Raw genomic sequence first — 17,363 nt, forward strand, 5'->3', positions numbered from 1 at the left:
ACAATTGAAAGAAGAAACCAGAAAAGAACCAAAGAAAAAACCAGGAAAAAAAAAAAAAAAAAAAAAGAAAAAATCACAAACACAAACAACACACAATAATAACAACAACAACAACAACAACAACAACAACAACAACATCATTTAAGTAGCAAAAAAAAAAACATTAGTTAAGAAAATAAAATAAGGAAGGAAAAGCCTGAAAAAAAAACAAAGAGGAATATACAAAAAAAAAAATACGAAACAAAAAACAACAACAACAGCAGAAAGTCGTACCATAGGGGGAGTGGGGGGAGAGAGGGGTGAAAGGGGTGTCGCTCTGGGGGTGAGGAGGAGGAGGAGGGGCAAGGGGGGTGTAGTGGGGAGATTACAAAAAAAAAAACAACGAAAACAACAGCAATGAGAGCAGCAGAAAGTCGTACCATGGGGGAGGGGGTGAAAGGGGTGGTGAGGGGTGTCGCTCTGGGGGTGAGGAGGAGGAGGAGGGGCAAGGGGGGTGTAGTGGGGAGATTACAAAACAAAAAACAACGAAAACAACAGCAATGAGAGCAGCAGAAAGTCGTACCATGGGGGAGGGTGAGAAGGGGTAGGAAAGGGGTGGTGAGGGGTGTCGCAATGGGGGGTGTAGGGGGAGGGGGGAATGTTGTCAGGAGAAGTGGAGTTTTGAGCACCAGAAATAAAATGAAAATAAAGGTTCCCCAATTTTCCCCTCAGTACAAACTTCACCCATTCTCCACAACGCATGGGGGCTCCGTGGTGCAGTGGTTAGCACACTCGGCTCACAACCCAGAGAGCCCAGGTTCGATTCCCGGGCGGGGTGGAACAATTTGGGCGGCTTTTCCGATACCCTACGCCCCTGTCCACCCAGCAGTGAATGGGTACCAGGTATTAATCGGGGGTTGTGTCCCGTCTCCTGGGGTCTGTTCCCTTCTCCTATAATTCCTTCCCCTTCTGTCTCTCTCCGGCATATGACCACAGATGTTGCGCCGACTAAACGAAACTTTCCAACTTTTCCTTTTCCGATACCCTACGCCCCTGTCCACCCAGCAGTGAATGGGTACCAGGTATTAATCGGGGGTTGTGTCCCGTCTCATGGGGTCTGTTCCATTCTCCTATAATTCCTTCCCGTTCTGTCTCTCTCCGGCATATGACCACAGATGTTGCGCCGACTAAACCAAACTTTCCAACTTTTCCTATAATTTCTTCCACTTCTGTCTCTCTCCAGCATATGACCACAGATGTTGCGCCGACTAAACGAAACTTTCTTTTCCTTAACGCATCGTGCCAAAAAAGTCATATAATTGTTAAAGTTTTTGACCCAAATAGCATCAGATTACTCTCCTATATTTCTTTCTCTCATGACCAACTCTCGACCGTGGACTTGACTCTCTCTCTCTCTCTCTCTCTCTCTCTCTCTCTCTCTCTCTCTCTCTCTCTCTCTCTCTCTCTCTCTCTCTCTCTCTCTCTCTCTCTCTCTCTCTCTCTCTCAACACTGGATTTTTCTTCTATTTCTTCTTTTTCTTCTTCTCTCTCTCTATCTATCTATCTATCCATCTATTAATCCTGTGTGTGTGTGTGTGTGTGTGTGTGTGTGTGTGTGTGTGTGTGTGTGTGTGTGTGTGTGTGTACCCGTCGACGTAATCCACTCTGCACCTTCAAATCCCTTATTCTCCCCCCCCCCACCCACCACACACACACACACACACACACACACACACACACACACACACACACACACACACACACACACCTTCCCATTCTCTCACCCGTACATATAAGCCTTTCACGAGTCTCTGGGAACCACGTCTTTTCCATTAGCTAGACACCTTCGTTTCGACTTTATAGCGAACCTCGGCTTTTCGTCATTTTCCCAAACCTTCTAATTTGCCTCCTTACACCAGCAGCAGGGAGGTACTTCTTACTTAATGGTGGTACCTTCAGACGCTGCCGCCTTTCTGATCAAATATATATTCACCAAGGTTAAAATTGGAATCAGTCGCGTCCTAATGTGAGTGTTTTTAGGTTCACGGCGCAGAGGAATGAGCCAGCCACGAGAAGGGTCATAAAACTACCTCTGTAAACGCTTAAAACTCCTAAGAAAGACTCAAAAATAGGGCAAAAAGTGAGATCGATGGTGTTTTAATGAGTGTTTCTATAGGTTCAAGGCACAGAGAAATGATCAGACTACCAGAAGGGTCATAAAACTACCTCTGTAAACGCTTAAAACTCCTAAGAAAGACTCAAAAATAGGCCGAAAATGAGGTCAATGGAGTTTTAATGAGTGTTTGTATAGGTTCATGGCTCAGAGGAATGATCAGACTACCAGAAGGGTCATAAAACTACCTCTGTAAACGCTTAAAACTCCTACGAAAGACTCAAAAATAGGCAAAAAGTGAGATCGATGGTGTTTTAATGAGTGTTTTTATAGGTTCATGGCTCAGAGGAATGATCAGACTACCGGAAGGGTCATAAAACTACCTCTGTAAACGCTTAAAACTCCTACGAAGGACTCAAAAATAGGTCGAAAATGAGGTCAATGGAGTTTTAATGAGTGTTTCTATAGGTTCATGGCACAGAGGAATGATCAGACTACCAGAAGGGTCATAAAACTACCTCTGTAAACGCTTAAAACTCCTACGAAAGACTCAAAAAACAGGCAAAAAATGAGATCAGTGGAATTTTAATGAGTGTTTCTATAGGTTCATGGCTCAGAGGAATGATCAGACTACCAGAAGGGTCATAAAACTACCTCTGTAAACGCTTAAAACTCCTACGAAAGACTCAAAAAATAGGGCAAAAAGTGAGATCGATGGTGTTTTAATGAGTGTTTCTATAGGTTCAAGGCTCAAAGGTGTTATCAGACTACCAGAAGGGTCATAAAACTACCTCTGTAAACGCTTAAAACTCCTACGAAAGACTCAAAAATAGGCAAAAAATGAGATCAGTGGAGTTTTAATGAGAAGACTCAAAAATAGGAAAAAAAGTGATCGATTTTAATGAGTGTTTTTATAGGTTCATGGCACAGAGGAATGACCAAATTACCTGGTCTTAAAACTACCTCTGCAAATGCCCCTCCAAAAAACTCCTACGAGAGCCTTGTCGAATGTATGTAGGCTACAGGAGCTCCAAATTGTGTTAGAATACGTTAGTTAGAGACACACAAAAATTCGTTCGTTCAAAAGAGTGTGGGTGACTGTAAAGACCTTCCTCTTGACGTACTAATGAAAAAGTGAAAAGATTAAGGAGTGTGTGTGTGTGTGTGTGTGTGTGTGTGTGTGTGTGTGTGTGAGAGAGAGAGTGTTTGAAAAGTTATTCAGGAGACAGTCTTGAGGGAGGGAGGAGGGAGGCTGGAAGGAGAGGGAGGAGGGAGGGAGGAGGAGAGGTCTCTTGAGGGTAGGGAATGTTGATAACTGTCAGAGAGAGAGAGAGAGAGAGAGAGAGAGAGAGAGAGAGAGAGAGAGAGAGAGAGAGAGAGAGAACAAGTTAAGGGCAAAGCTAATTTAGATCGCGAGTTTGGGTTCGCTGTTTCGCAAGTCAAATTTTCTTCTTCTTTTCTTCTTTTTCTTCATCTTTTTTTTTCTTCTTCTTCTTCTTCATTTCCTCGTTTTTTTTGTTTTTGTTTCGATTTTCTTCTTTTTCTCCTTTTTTCTTTTTGTTTTTTGTCTTGTTGTTTTGTTATCAGAATCATCTTTTTCTTTTTCCTTCAAATTTCTTTTATTATTATTTTTCACTTTTTCTTCTAATCATCATCATCATCATTATCATCATCGGGTGGTGATGGTGGTGGTGGTGATGGTGGTGGTGGTGGTGGTGATGTTGGTGGTGATGTTGGTGGTGGTGATGTTGGTGGTGATGTTGGTGGTGGTGATGTTGGTGGTGATGTTGGTGGTGGTGATGTTGGTGGTGATGTTGTTGTTGTTGGTGGTGGTGGTGATGTTGGTGGTGATGTTGGTGGTGATGGTGGTTGTTTGGTGTTAGTGTGTCTTCTGCTGCTCATAATCTACCTCCTCCTCCTCCTCCTCCTCTTCCTCCTCCTCCTCCTCCTTCTTTTCAATATCTTCCTTCCTTTCATGTTAATTAAGATCGTTACCAATTCTATTTTTTTTTTTGGTTATATATATATTTAAATTACCCATCATCATCATTCTAATAATAATAATAATAATAATAATAATAATAATAATAACAACAACCATTATATAATTTCGGAGGATATTAATAGACATCCCTTACGTATTGAGTAATGATGTAATGGAGGAGGAGGAGGAGGAGGAGGAGGAGGAGGAGGAGGAGGAAGAGGAAATAAATGAAAACGGATGAGGAGGAAGAGTAGCAGAAGAGGAGGAGGAGGAGGAGGAGGAACATTAGCAAGAACACGAAGAGGAGGAGGAAGAGATGGAGGAGAAAGAGGAGACAAGTGAAAGAGAGGAGGAGGAGGAGGAGGAGGAGGAGGAGGAACATTAGCAAGACCACGAAGAGGAGGAGGAAGAGATGGAGGAGAAAGAGGAGACAAGTGAAAGAGAGGAGGAGGAGGAGGAGGAGGAGGAGGAGGAAGAGGAACATTAGCAAGAACACGAAGAGGAGGAGGAAGAGTTGGAGGAGAAAGAGGAGACAAGTGAAAGAGAGGAGGAGGAGGAGGAGGAGGAGGAGGAGGAGATGAGTAAAAGAAGACGAAGATAAAATTAGGGAAGAAGAGGAAATGATTGGAAAAAAAGAGAAGAAGAAAATGAGGTCAATGAAGAAGTTAAAAGAGGAAGAGGAGGAGGAGGAGGAAGAAGAGGAAGAGGAGAAGTAAGAAGAGTACCAGGAGGAGGAGGAGGAGGAGGAGGAGGAGGAGGAGGAAAGTCTTTAATCTACCATTTTCCGAAAATTAATTTGTGTCCGGGAGTTCCTTCTCTCTCTCTCTCTCTCTCTCTCTCTCTCTCTCTCTCTCTCTCTCTCTCTCTCTCTCTCTCTCTCTCTCTCTCTCTCTCTCTCTCTCTCTCTCTCTCTCTCTCTCTCCTTCCCTCTCGGCTTCCTCCTTCCCCCTCTTCTTCTTCTTCTTCTTTTTCTTCTTCTTCTTCCCTTCACTTCTCTCTCTCTCTCTCTCTCTCTCTCTCTCTCTCTCTCTCTCTCTCTCTCTCTCTCTCTCTCTCTCTCTCTCTCTCTCTCTCTCTCTCTCTCGTTTTATTTACTTTTCTTTCTTTCTCTTTTTTTTTTCATATAAACTTCTTTAACTAACTTCTTTCCTCCCTTATCTTCCTTTCTTTCCTCCCTTCCCTTCCTTTCTTTCCTCTCCTTTCCTTTCTTCCTCTTTTTTTGATTTTCTTTTCTATCTGTCTTTCTTTTCTTCTTCGTCTACCTCCTTCACCTGCTGTCTTCCTTCCTCTCTTCTAATACTCCTTTCAATCTCTTCTTCATTTCTTCATCTTCAACCTCCTCTACTTCCTCCTCGTCCTCAACCTCCTCCTCCTCCTCCTTCTAATGCAAGCCCGCTAACGAATTTCCTTTGGTGAGTGTTTATGAAAGCAGGAGAGAGGAGCTGAAGAGGTAGGGAGGTGAGGAGGAGGTCAGAGAGGAAGACGGAGGAGTAGGAAGATGAAGAGAAGGTGAGGTTTAAGGGAGAGAGGGAAGAAGGGAAGGAAGAGGAGGAGTAAGGAGATTGAGAGAGAGAATAGGTCTTGTGATAGTAGTATAAAGAGAGAGAGAGAGAGAGAGAGAGAGAGAGAGAGAGAGAGAGAGAGAGAGAGAGAGAGAGAGATTCACCCTTCTCGCTGTATGGGTGCATAAATCACTAGTGTGTTTGCTCTCTCTCTCTCTCTCTCTCTCTCTCTCTCTCTCTCTCTCTCTCTCTCTCTCTCTCTCTCTCTCTCTCTCTCTCTCTCTCTCTCTCTATCTATCTATCTTTATCTATCTCTCTCTCTCTCTCTCTCTCTCTCTCTCTCTCTCTCTCTCTCTCTCTCTCTCTCTCTCTCTCTCTCTCTCTCTCTCTCTCTCTCTCTCTCTCTCTCTCTCTCTCTCTCTATCTATCTGTCTGTCTCTTCCTCTCTCCTCTGATCCTTTCTCTCTATTCTTGCAAAGGAAATGTTCGCTAACCCTTCCGTAGCTACCCAAGGGAACACAAATTATGAGACGGAGAGGAAACGAAACTGGTACTGGAATTCTGACAACGGTTCAGTTTCACACCTCATCTCAGTTTGGGGGCATCGTGGTGCAGTGGTTAGCACACTCGGCTCACAACCAAGAGAGCCCGGGTTCGATTCCCGGGCGGAGTGGAAAAATTTGGGCGGCTTTTCCGATACCCTACGCCCCTGTCCACCCGGCAGTGAATGGGTACCAGGTATTAATCGGGGTTGTGTCCCGTCTCCTGGGGTCTGTTCCCTTCTCCTATAATTCCTTCCCCTTCTGTCTCTCTCCGGCATATGACCACAGATGTTGCGCCGACTAAACGAAACTTTCCAACTTTCCTTTCATCTCAGTTTCACATAAGAGCGTTTTGTTGCCTCTGAATGGTTAAAATGACCAGGCAGAGCTTGCTTGTAAATATATATGTACCTATGGGTTAAAAATGACCTGACCTAACATGACCTAACCTAACATGACCTAAATTAAAATGGCCTAATCTAACATGACCTAACCTAAAATGACCTAATCTAACATGACTTAACCTAACATGACCTAACTTAACATGACCTAACGTAACACCTAACTTAACATGACCTAATCTAACATGACCTAACCTAAAATGACCTAACCTAACATGACCTAACCTAACATGTCCTAACTTAACATGACCTAACTTAACATGACCTAACCTAACCTAACCTAACATGACCTAACCTAACATGACCTAACCTAACCTAACCTAAGTAAAAGCATGGTGAAGGCCCCTATTGTTTCCTCCCTGTTTTGCCCGCCAGCCTCTGATTGACGTATCGAGGTATGCAATGATCGCCCTGTTCCTGTTTGCATTGAGCGGTGCATTTGGCTCCTCGCTGATTGGCATATAGATTGAGATGTGACCTTGGCTACATAACTATTGGACACATGCACACATATACACATACCATCCACCCCTCCTCCACTCACTCACTCACTCACTCACACGCCGTAGGAATGGAGTTATCACTATCATAATGACAACATAATCACATTGACAGGTGGATGTACAGCAAAGGTAGGCGAGGAAAATGAACACGGAAAAGTGGAGAGATAACTCGTGACGGAAATTATTATGAGGTGAATTGAAATGTGAAACGGAAATTAAAGGAGAAAATATATAGAGAGAGTTGGATTGTTAGTTAAGAGGTACAGCGAATTTGAAAACACCAAAGACTGCTTATAAAATGAAAACCTCGAATTAAAACCAAGAGGGAAAAACAGAGAAAAAACACCTTAGAGGAACTACAAGATTGATGAAATATAAGAAAGAAAATACAAGGAAATAAAAAAAAACGAAAATAGCAAATATGAAAATTGGAAGAAATGACGATTGATCAAAACCACAAGAATGATGAAATATAAGGAAAATAAATAAGAAATAAAAACTAAACTGGAAATAATATACGAGATACGAAGAAAAATATAGGAAAATGACAATCTGCAAGGACAGCAAAAGGAGTGAGGAAATAAAAGGAAAAATAGCGAATTGTGAAGATAAAAACTCACAATACGAAAAATGTAAATGAAAAATGACTACATGAAACACAAGAAAAAAGAAATTCGACAAAAAACAAAGGAAAAAAAAACTCAAAGCAGAAAACGATACACACAAAAATGACTACATGAAACACAAGAAAAAGGAAATTCGACAAAAAACAAAGGAAAAAAACACTCAAAGCAGAAAACGACACACATAAAAATGACTGAATGAAACACAAGAAAAAGGAAATTCGACGAAAAACAAAGGAAAAAACACTCAAAGCAGAAAACGACACACACAAAAATGACTGAATGAAACAAGAAAAAGGAAATTCGACGAAAAACAAAGGAAAAAAACACTCAAAGCAGAAAACGACGCACACAAAAATGACTACATGAAACACAAGAAAAAGGAAATTCGACAAAAAACAAAGGAAAAAAAACTCAAACCGGAAAACGACGCACACAAAAATGACTACATGAAACACAAGAAAAAGGAAATTCGACAAAAAACAAAGGAAAAAAAAACTCAAAGCAGAAAACGACAAACACAAAAATGACTAAATGAAACACAAGAAAAAGGAAATTCGACAAAAAACAAAGTAAAAAAAACACTCAAAGCAGAAAACGGCACACACAAAAATGACTACATGAAACACAAGAAAAAGGAAATTCGACAAAAAACAAAGGAAAAAAACACTCAAAGCAGAAAACGATACACTCAAAAATGACTACATGAAACACAAGAAAAAGGAAATTCGACGAAAAACAAAGGAAAAAAACACTCAAAGCAGAAAACGACAAACAAAAAAATGACTGAATGAAACACAAGAAAAAGGAAATTCGACAAAAAACAAAGGAAAAAAACACTCAAAGCAGAAAACGACAAACACAAAAAAATAAGTAATGCTGAAATTTGTGCCGTTAGAAAAAAAGAACATTTGAATGAGTAAAAATGTTAAGTGAAGGGAAAACAAAATTAAGTGAAAAGTGAAATAAATGATATCACAGACTGGAAGAACTACGAGATGATGGCACAGAAAAATCATTAATGGCGTGAAAATAGACATAAAACACTAAAAAAACGAAAAACAAATGACAATCTAGCTACTTTGAAGACATTTCAGTATACCCAAATATCGTAGAGGTAGCAACACACATACTACTTAACCACTACTACTACTACTACCAATACTACAAGCTACTACAATTTTTTTTACAGCTAAGGAGACAGTAAAAAAAAATCCCGCTACTTACTGCTCCTGAATAGAGGTCAAAGGAGCGTCCAAAAACAGAGGTCAGTTTCGGGAGGAGAGGTGTCCTTTTACTAAACAGCGAGGTGAAACGATTTTTCTCTGACGTTCCTCTTCGGCGTAGCTTAATCACGCTGCCCACGGGAGGGAAAACACTGGATATTACCGCTATTAAAACCCTGGACCTCCACCACCGTCATCAGTGTAATAGGACCAGACGGCGGTGAGGCATGATGGCAGCCGCTCAGACACTCCCGCCCGAGACAGGAGACCCACGAACAGCAGAAGGCGACGCAGCAGGGCCATAGAGAGTGTCCTTTTTACTATGACACAGCCGCCGAGGGAGCAGAATGGGGCCCTCGCTCGCCACTACAGCCACGCAACCACCACACACCACCACCGCCACCACCTCCACCGCCACCCTGCCGACCGCTAACCTGCCCCCCTCGCCACTCTCGCCCCCCCACTCCACCACCCCCTGCTTCCGCTATGGCCATGTATTTCTACGCCTCGAGGCTCCAAGTGCCCTTCCTCAAGGTAAGTGTGTGTCTGAGGGGGAAGGGGAGGGGGAGGGGGGTTGAGGAGGGGTTGTAAGTGCGTGTTTTTTTGGAAGTGTGTGTGTGGGTGGGTGGGGGAGAGAGAGAGAGAGAGTGTGTTTGTGTATGTTGGGAAGATTCTTTTTTGGAGAGAGAGAGAGAGAGAGAGAGAGAGAGAGAGAGAGAGAGAGAGAGAGAGAGAGAGAGAGACAGACAGACAGACAGACAGACAGACAGACAGACAGACAGACAGACAGACACAGACAGACAGACAGAGAGAGAGAGAGAGAGAGAGAGAGAGAGAGAGAGAGAGAGAGAGAGACATACCTATTTCTCAAGGGCAGGGCAACCTTGTATACAGCAACACCGCTTCACACAACAAGCGTCTAATTAGGTTCACAGGTAACGCGTGGGTGACTCTGAACGGCAGGAGGCGAGGCGGGCGGCAAGTCATCCAGTGCGAGGGGACATGTATTGCCGGAAGTTACGCACGCCCCCTGAACCATCCCCGCCACCCCCACCCCGGCTGCCCTTTGATCGACGGGGCTGCAGGCGGGGAAGGGGATGGAGTGCCCCGGCCTGCCCCGCTCCACCTGATAGCCTCCCATGCGGCCCCGTGATTAAAGGAAACGGTTGTATTTTTATTTTTCACCAGAGTCTGAATACGATTGGCGATTTGGATTTGGTGAGGCTGATACTGCCGGCGATGTGATATCAGTAACAACAACAACAACTATTACTACTACTACTACTACTACTACTACTATTTATACTAATGCAAATACTATTCCTACCCTTACTGCAACCTTAACACACACACACACACACACACACACACACACACACACACACACACACACACACACACACACACACACACACACACACACACACACACACACACACACACACATTCCAAAGCATTCACAGCCTCTATGATGTCGGTTTAATTTTGAAGGTTATTTGTTAATTGGGAATTTTACCGGAAGCTTCATATCTCTCATCCTTTACTAAATCGGCTCCCTTGAGGTTGTGCGTTCTGAATCGTTTAAAGCAAATCTGACCCCCCCCCCCCCTCCGCCCCACCTCCCCGATGCTAACCTTGTCCGCTCCGGTATAGATTATGCATCCTGTGTGTGTGTGTGGGGGGGGGGGGGGGATCCTCAGAAACAGGTCTTTGGAGTCTAATATAGGTCGGCATTGTTAAACACTCCCTTCTCTTGGATCCATCATTTCTTAAGGCGAAATAAGAGGTCAAACGCGTCTCCATGGGTGTTTCTTTGCGTTCACGGTACAGAGGAAGGGCCAGACTACCACCAGGGTCATGAAACTGCCCCTGGAAATGTCTACAAACTCCACGAAAGCCTTGTTTAATGTATGTGCTTGGGCGCGGGAAGGTTTAAAAATATGACCCTTTAAGGCTCGTATTACAAGATACTTTCCCTTCTCACATCAACTATTTCTAAAGGTCAAAAGGGGATATCAGTCGGGTTCTAATGAGTGTTTTTTAGGCTCACGGTACAGAGGAAGGGTCAGACTACCACCAGGGTCATAAAACTACTCCTGGAAATGCCCACAACTCCTGCGAAAGCCTTGTCAAATATGTGTTTCTTCAGGTTCACGGTACAGAGGAAGGGCAGACTACCACCAGGGTCATAAAACTACTACTGGAAATGCCTACAACTCCTGCTAAAGCCTTGTCAAATATGTGTTTCTTCAGGTTCATGGTACAGAGGAAGGGTCAAACTACCACCAGGGTCATAAAACTACTCCTGGAAATGCCCACAACTCCTGCGAAAGCCTTGTCAAATATGTGTTTCTTCAGGTTCACGGTACAGAGGAAGGGTCAAACTACCACCAGGGTCATAAAACTACTCCTGGAAATGCCCACAACTCCTGCGAAAACCTTGTCAAATATGTGTTTCTTCAGGTTCACGGTACAGAGGAAAGGTCAGACTACCACCAGGGTCATAAAACTACTCCTGGAAATGCCCACAACTCCTACGAAAGCCTTGTCAAATATGTGTTTCTTCAGGTTCACGGTACAGAGGAAGGGTCAGAGTACCACCAGGGTCATAAAACTACTCCTGGAAATGCCCACAACTCCTAAGCCTTGTCAAATAGGTGTTTCTTCAGGTTCATGGTACAGAGGAAGGGTCAAACTACCACCAGGGTCATAAAACTACTACTGGAAATGCCCACAACTCCTGCGAAAACCTTGTCAAATATGTGTTCTTGGGCGGCGAAATGCTTTATAAAACGACCCTAAGTCTCTTCGTCACATCAACTCTCCTCCTATCTATCTTCTACCTCTTCTTCCTCGTCTTTTACCTCTTAAATTTCTCCGCTGTGTTGCATCTCTTTCTTCTGCTATTTACATACTAACTAGTCTTCTGAACTTGCCAACTGCATGCCTCCACTCCTGCCCGGGGCCTCGCTGCTCACGGCACATTGCTGGAGCTCACGCCGATGCTGTCAAGATTCGTTATTCAAGCGTTATCGTATTCATGGAGGAAGTCGAGCTGAAACGAGTGACTAGCACACTCGGCTCACAACCGAGAGAGCCCGGGTTCGATTCCCGGGTGGAGTGGAAAAATTTGGGCGGCTTTTCCGATACCCTACGCCCCTGTCCACCCAGCAGTGAATGGGTACCAGGTATTAATCGGGGGTTGTGTCCCGTCTCCTGGGGTCTGTTCCCTTTTATAATTCCTTCCCCTTCTGTCTCTCTCCGGCATATGACCACAGATGTTGCGCCGACTAAACGAAACTTTACAACTTTCGAGCTAAAACGAATGCATATTTGTATTGTGTCAACTGAATACACAATAAAGGTTAATGAGTAATGAGTAGCGGTCTTTTTTTATTATTGTTTCCTTTTATTTGTGCCCTTGAGCTGTCTCCTTTGTTGTAAAAATAATAAATAAATCACAATAACGTTTAAATAATAAACAAATCACAATAACTTTTAATGAGTAATGCCATTAATACATGTGTGCGACAGAAAAAAACGTTTCCGGAGCGCCGTACAAACGTCTAATGCGAAAAACGTGTATCTATAAAAAAAGACGCTCTGTTTTACTCCGTGTCTTACTCCTAGTTGTCAATGGGGAGCGTGCAACAGATCCGCGTCTATTTATACCAACGTTGATGAGGCAGCTTGTCTTGTGTGCCGCTAGCCGCCCTGTTTTTGTAGTCAGGGGTACAGAGAAGAGGGAGTGGGTCAGTGGGGAAGGTACAGGAGGGGAAGAAGGCTTATCTGGACCGGTTTTTTATTTTATTTTTTATTTTTACGTCGTGGCCTATTGCGCCGGCTTCTTCCCGGTGGATCCTGATGGTCGACCCAAGGCTTCTTCCCGGTGGATCCTGATGGTCGGCCCAAGGCTTCTTCCCGGTGGATCCTGATGGTCGGCCCAAGGCTTCTTCCCGGTGGATCCTGATGGTCGGCCCAAGGCTTCTTCCCGGTGGATCCTGATGGTCGGCCCAAGGCGTCTTCCAGGTGGATCCTGATGGTAGGCCCAAGGCTTCTTCAGTGGATCCTGATGGTCGGCCCAAGGCTTCTTCCAGTGGATCCTGATGGTCGGCCCAAGGCTTCTTCCGGTGGATCCTGCTGTTCGGACCAAGGCTTCTTCCCGGTGGATCCTGATGGTCGGCCCAAGGCTTCTTCCCGGTGGATCCTGATGGTCGGCCCAAGGCTTCTTCCCGGTGGGGCCTGATGGTCAGCCCAGCCCGTTCTGGCGCAGGCGAGTGTTTATAGTGGCGCCATCTTGCATTGGCTCATGCTGCCCTCCCGGAGCTCATCTTTAATCCTAGAATCTAGAGTCCGGGTTGATAGGTGGTCTTCTGGACAGCATGTGGGTAGTTTTAAGCCACTCGGCGGTGGCTGAAAATTCCCAGCTTGGTGGCACCGGGCGGGGATTGAACTCGCGTCGTCCTGAACGCGGCGCCGTCACGCTATCCATTCAGCCACCTCATAGAATCAAAGGCGAGATACCGAGCGGGAATCAGCCAGTGTCCCCGAATCGGGCCATTTAACGCAGCCGTCACTGGGCCGCCGCGGGTCAGACGGTCCGCCCCGCGCCTGGGAAGCAACATTCAAGTTTTGACGCGGCGGCTCCTGAGATTTATTGTCCTGTCGGCGGGGCTGCGGATCCGGCGCGACGCACCATCAATAAGCGGAGCCATGAGGCAAGCGGCCACTCTTTTTGCAGGGCCTTGCCGCGAAGACACAGAGGCGGGTGGTGGTTCTGAGAATGATGGATGTCGGGAGTGGAGGGTGGGCAGTGGTACCTCGGATGAGCCCACTGAGACTAGCTTTGTATTGCCAGGGAGAGATTGGGATAGGGGTTAGAAGAGGGTGGGAGTGGTTCTGGGAGTAATGGATTTTGTTGTAGGATGAGAAAAAGGCATCAGTGAGGAGTAGAGTGGACAGAGGTACCTTTGGAATGAGACCACTGGGATTGTAGCTTTGTATTGCCAGGGAGAGATCGGGATAGGGGTGTGCAGAGGGTGGGAGTCGTTCTGGGAGTAATGGATGTAGGAGAATGAGGAAAAAACATCAGTGAGGAGTAGAGTGGACAGAGGTACCTTTGGAATGAGACCACTGGGATTGTAGCTTTGCATTGCCAGGGAGAGATTGGGATAGGGATGTCTGGGATGAGAACAGAGGTGACTAGCTCTGGGAAGGATAGATGCACAACGAGGAGGAGGAAGAGGGTGAAACAGACGACAATGAAGCAACAGTGAGGGTTGGATTGCCGTAGACAGGAGTATGGAGTGACGGTATAGTTGTTTCTGTTCCTATAACCTGTTCCTCGTTCCGCCGCTCCACAAGCCTACCCCGTTCGCTAGGTGGGAGAGAGAGCTTACAAAAGGCGCTGGCTCTGTGTGTGTGTGTGTGTGTGTGTGTGTGTGTGTGTGTGTGTGTGTGTGTGTGTGTGTGTGTTGCATAAATAAAAGCGTGTCTGGACGTGTGGCCGCATCGTGAAGTCGCTGCAATATATATTTTATGGATTTTTTTTTATCAAAGTTTTTGTGTGTTCGTAAAAGTGGAGGTTGTGTGTGTGTGTGTGTGTGTGTGTGTGTGTGTGTGTGTGTGTGTGTGTGTGTGTGTGTGTACTGCTCTTATAAACATAATTTCCATGTATCTACCTTTCATAGTGAGTTTGAGTTGACCCACAGAGCATAATGAATATAAAAAAGCTTATCCTGCGAGAGAGAACACGGATAACCTGTTTGAAAATGTATTAGTGTGCCCCAAACAGCCTGCCTCGACGCCCGGAACACAGTCAGAACCGGGCTGATACTCACGTGATGGAGAAACACACACAGCCGCACAGGAGCGAGGAATATAAGCATTGACTAGGCAATTTCACGCCGGTATGAATAGAGTGAGGTAATGGGTTGAACTTGCGGGGCCTGAATGTGAGGTTATTAAGAGAGATGACGAGGAGGGAAGGAAGGAAGGAAACAGAGAGAGAGAGAGAGAGAGTCGACATATATGTATTCAATTGTAATATGTAATATGTAAAATAAAGAGAGAGAATCGACATATACGTATTCAATTGTAATACGTATGTAATATGTAAAAGAGAGAGAGAGAGAGAAGTACCTTTGTAAGCTAGACAGAAAATAAAATAAGAAAACAAATGAACAGAAACAGAGAGAGGTAGGGAGTGGTCATCTATTTACATACAAACAACCAATTACTATAAAACACACACACACACACACACACACACACACACACACACACACACACACATTCTGTTGTTCGCTGATAACTAACCCGACCTGCCAATTAACGTTTGTTTGTCTCTGTTTCAGGTGAGTCTAGCGATGGGATGAGCCAGTGAGGTGAGTGAGTGACCCCCCCCCAACCCCGCCCCCCACCCCCCCTTCCTCTTCCTCTCTGTCTATCTATCTATCTATCTATCGTTTAATCTATATCTATGTATCTCGTTTTCCTGTCTTTATTTCTTGATTTCATTTTGTTTGTTTTTCGTTTTTTTCTTGTTTTTTTTTTTCTTCATCTCATTCTCTTTCTCTCTTTTTTTCTATCTATCTGTCTGTTTATCTACTTTTCTTTTTTTTCTGTATTTCATTATCTATCTATCTGTCTATCTGTTTGTTACTCTCTCTCTCTCTCTCTCTCTCTCTCTCTCTCTCTCTCTCTCTCTCTCTCTCTCTCTCTCTCTCTCTCTCTCTCTCTCTCTCTCTCTCTCTCTCTCTCTCTCTCTCTCTCTCTCTCTCTCTCTCTATCTATCTATCTCTATCTATATCTGTTTCTCTCAAGTTTTATTTTTCTTTATCTCTCTCTCTCTCTCTCTCTCTCTCTCTCTCTCTCTCTCTCTCTCTCTCTCTCTCTCTCTCTCTCTCTCTCTCTCTCTCTCTCTCTCAATTCTTTTCAATTTCCTTCATTTTATCTTCATTTTGTATTTCGTTCCTCCACTTTCCTCCTCCCTCTCTCCTTTCCTCCCTCCTCCATCCCCCTTCTTTTCCTCCTCCCTCTTTCCCTCCTTCCTTCTCCTTTCCTCCTTCCCTTCCTCCATTCTTCCCCTCCCCCTTCCCTCTCTTCTTTACCGCACTCCCTGCTCCCTCCTTCCTTCCCTCCCATTCCCCCTTCGTCTCTCTCTCTCTCTCTCTCTCTCTCTCTCTCTCTCTCTCTCTCTCCTGTGATCATCCTGCCCCAGCCCCTTCACGCCCCACCTTTGACCCCCCCCTTGCCCCTCTGGTTGGAGAAGGGGCGCTCTCTCTCCCCCCCCCCCGCCCCTCCCCCCACACCACCAGCATCACGCGCCCTGGAATGAGGAAGTGGATTTGGTTGGTATTTCGATATATATTTATTTATTGTGTGTGTGTGTGTGTGTGTGTGTGTGTGTGTGTGTGTGTGTGTGTGTGTTGTAACTGTGAATGTCATTTTCATTGTGATATTTATAATTGTTATTGTGGTTATTATTATTATTATTATTATTATTATTATTATTGTGTGTGTATTATTATTATTATTATCATTCATGCGATTCTTACTGTTACTACTACTACTACTACTACTACTACTACTACTACTACTACTACTACTACTACTACTACACCCCCCCCCTCCCCCCACCAACCCCCCACCCCCACCCCGTCACTAATGGTATTGTCCGCCGTGCCTAGCGCCGGGAAGGATTCAGCCACAGGTAAAATTGGGGTCCGTAACGACGCAAATAATTGGGTTTTCGCTACGGTGATTGTGTTGTCTTGTTAGAGGTAGTACCCTTCACCTTCACCTTCCCTTCCCTTCACCTTCCCTTCCCTTCCCTTCCCTTCCCTTCCTTTCCTTTCCTTTCCTTTTCCTTTCATTTCCTTTCCTTTCCTTTCCCTTTCCTTTCCTTTCCTTTCCTTTCCTTTCCTTTCCTTTCCTTCCCTTTCCTTCCTTTCCTTTCCCTTCCTTTCCTTTCCCTTCCCTTCCTTTCCTTTCCTTTCCTTTCCCTTCCCTTCCCTTCCCTTCCCTCCCCTTCCTTTCCTTTCCTTTCCTTTCCTTTCCTTCCCTCCCTTCCTTCCTTCCTTCCCTTCCTTCCTTTCCTTTCCTTTCCTTTCCTTCCTTCCTTCCTTCCTTTCCTTTCCTTCCTTCCTTCCTTCCCTTCCTTCCTTTCCTTCCTTCCTTCCCTACCTTCCTTCCTTTCTTCCCTTCCCTTCCCTTCCCTTTCCTTTCCTTTCATTTCCCTTCTCTTCCCTTCCCTTTCCTTCCCTACCCTTCCTTTCCTCTCCTTTCCTTTCCTTTCCCTTCCTTTCCTTTTCCTTTCCTTTCCCTTCCCTTCCCATCCCCTTCCCTTCCCTCTACTCCCTTCCCCTCCCTCGTCCATTCTCAACCTCCCCTCCGCCGGCCCGTCAGTAATCGCCTTTTCACAATACCTCGCAAAGAAGGATCTAATCTGATTGGTACCAAGACTTGCCGTGTCCTAATTGGCAGCCG

At 44.9% G+C, this 17,363-nt stretch overlaps 1 protein-coding gene and 1 long non-coding RNA gene across 2 annotated transcripts in view; one reads left to right on the forward strand and one right to left on the reverse strand.

Moving 5' to 3' along the window:
• Positions 1 to 6,898: 6,898 nt before the first annotated feature.
• LOC126993748 (uncharacterized) lies at positions 6,899 to 8,371 on the reverse strand. The gene is made up of 3 exons (XR_007748217.1): positions 8,231 to 8,371; positions 7,976 to 8,060; positions 6,899 to 7,893 (listed from the first exon to the last, which is right to left on the reverse strand). It is a non-coding gene; the product is annotated as an uncharacterized LOC126993748 (long non-coding RNA).
• A 973-nt stretch (positions 8,372 to 9,344) lies between these two features.
• The window catches only part of LOC126993746 (ras-GEF domain-containing family member 1B-A-like), an 85,015-nt gene continuing 76,996 nt past the window's right edge, over positions 9,345 to 17,363 (forward strand). Inside the window, exon 1 of the mRNA XM_050852920.1 lies at positions 9,345 to 9,407. Coding sequence (XP_050708877.1) covers positions 9,360 to 9,407 — 48 coding nt within the window. The 5' untranslated portion in view covers positions 9,345 to 9,359. The remainder of the gene's footprint in view (positions 9,408 to 17,363) is intronic.

This window comes from Eriocheir sinensis, unplaced genomic scaffold (assembly GCF_024679095.1).
Source record: "Eriocheir sinensis breed Jianghai 21 unplaced genomic scaffold, ASM2467909v1 Scaffold667, whole genome shotgun sequence".
NCBI lineage: Eukaryota > Metazoa > Arthropoda > Malacostraca > Decapoda > Varunidae > Eriocheir > Eriocheir sinensis.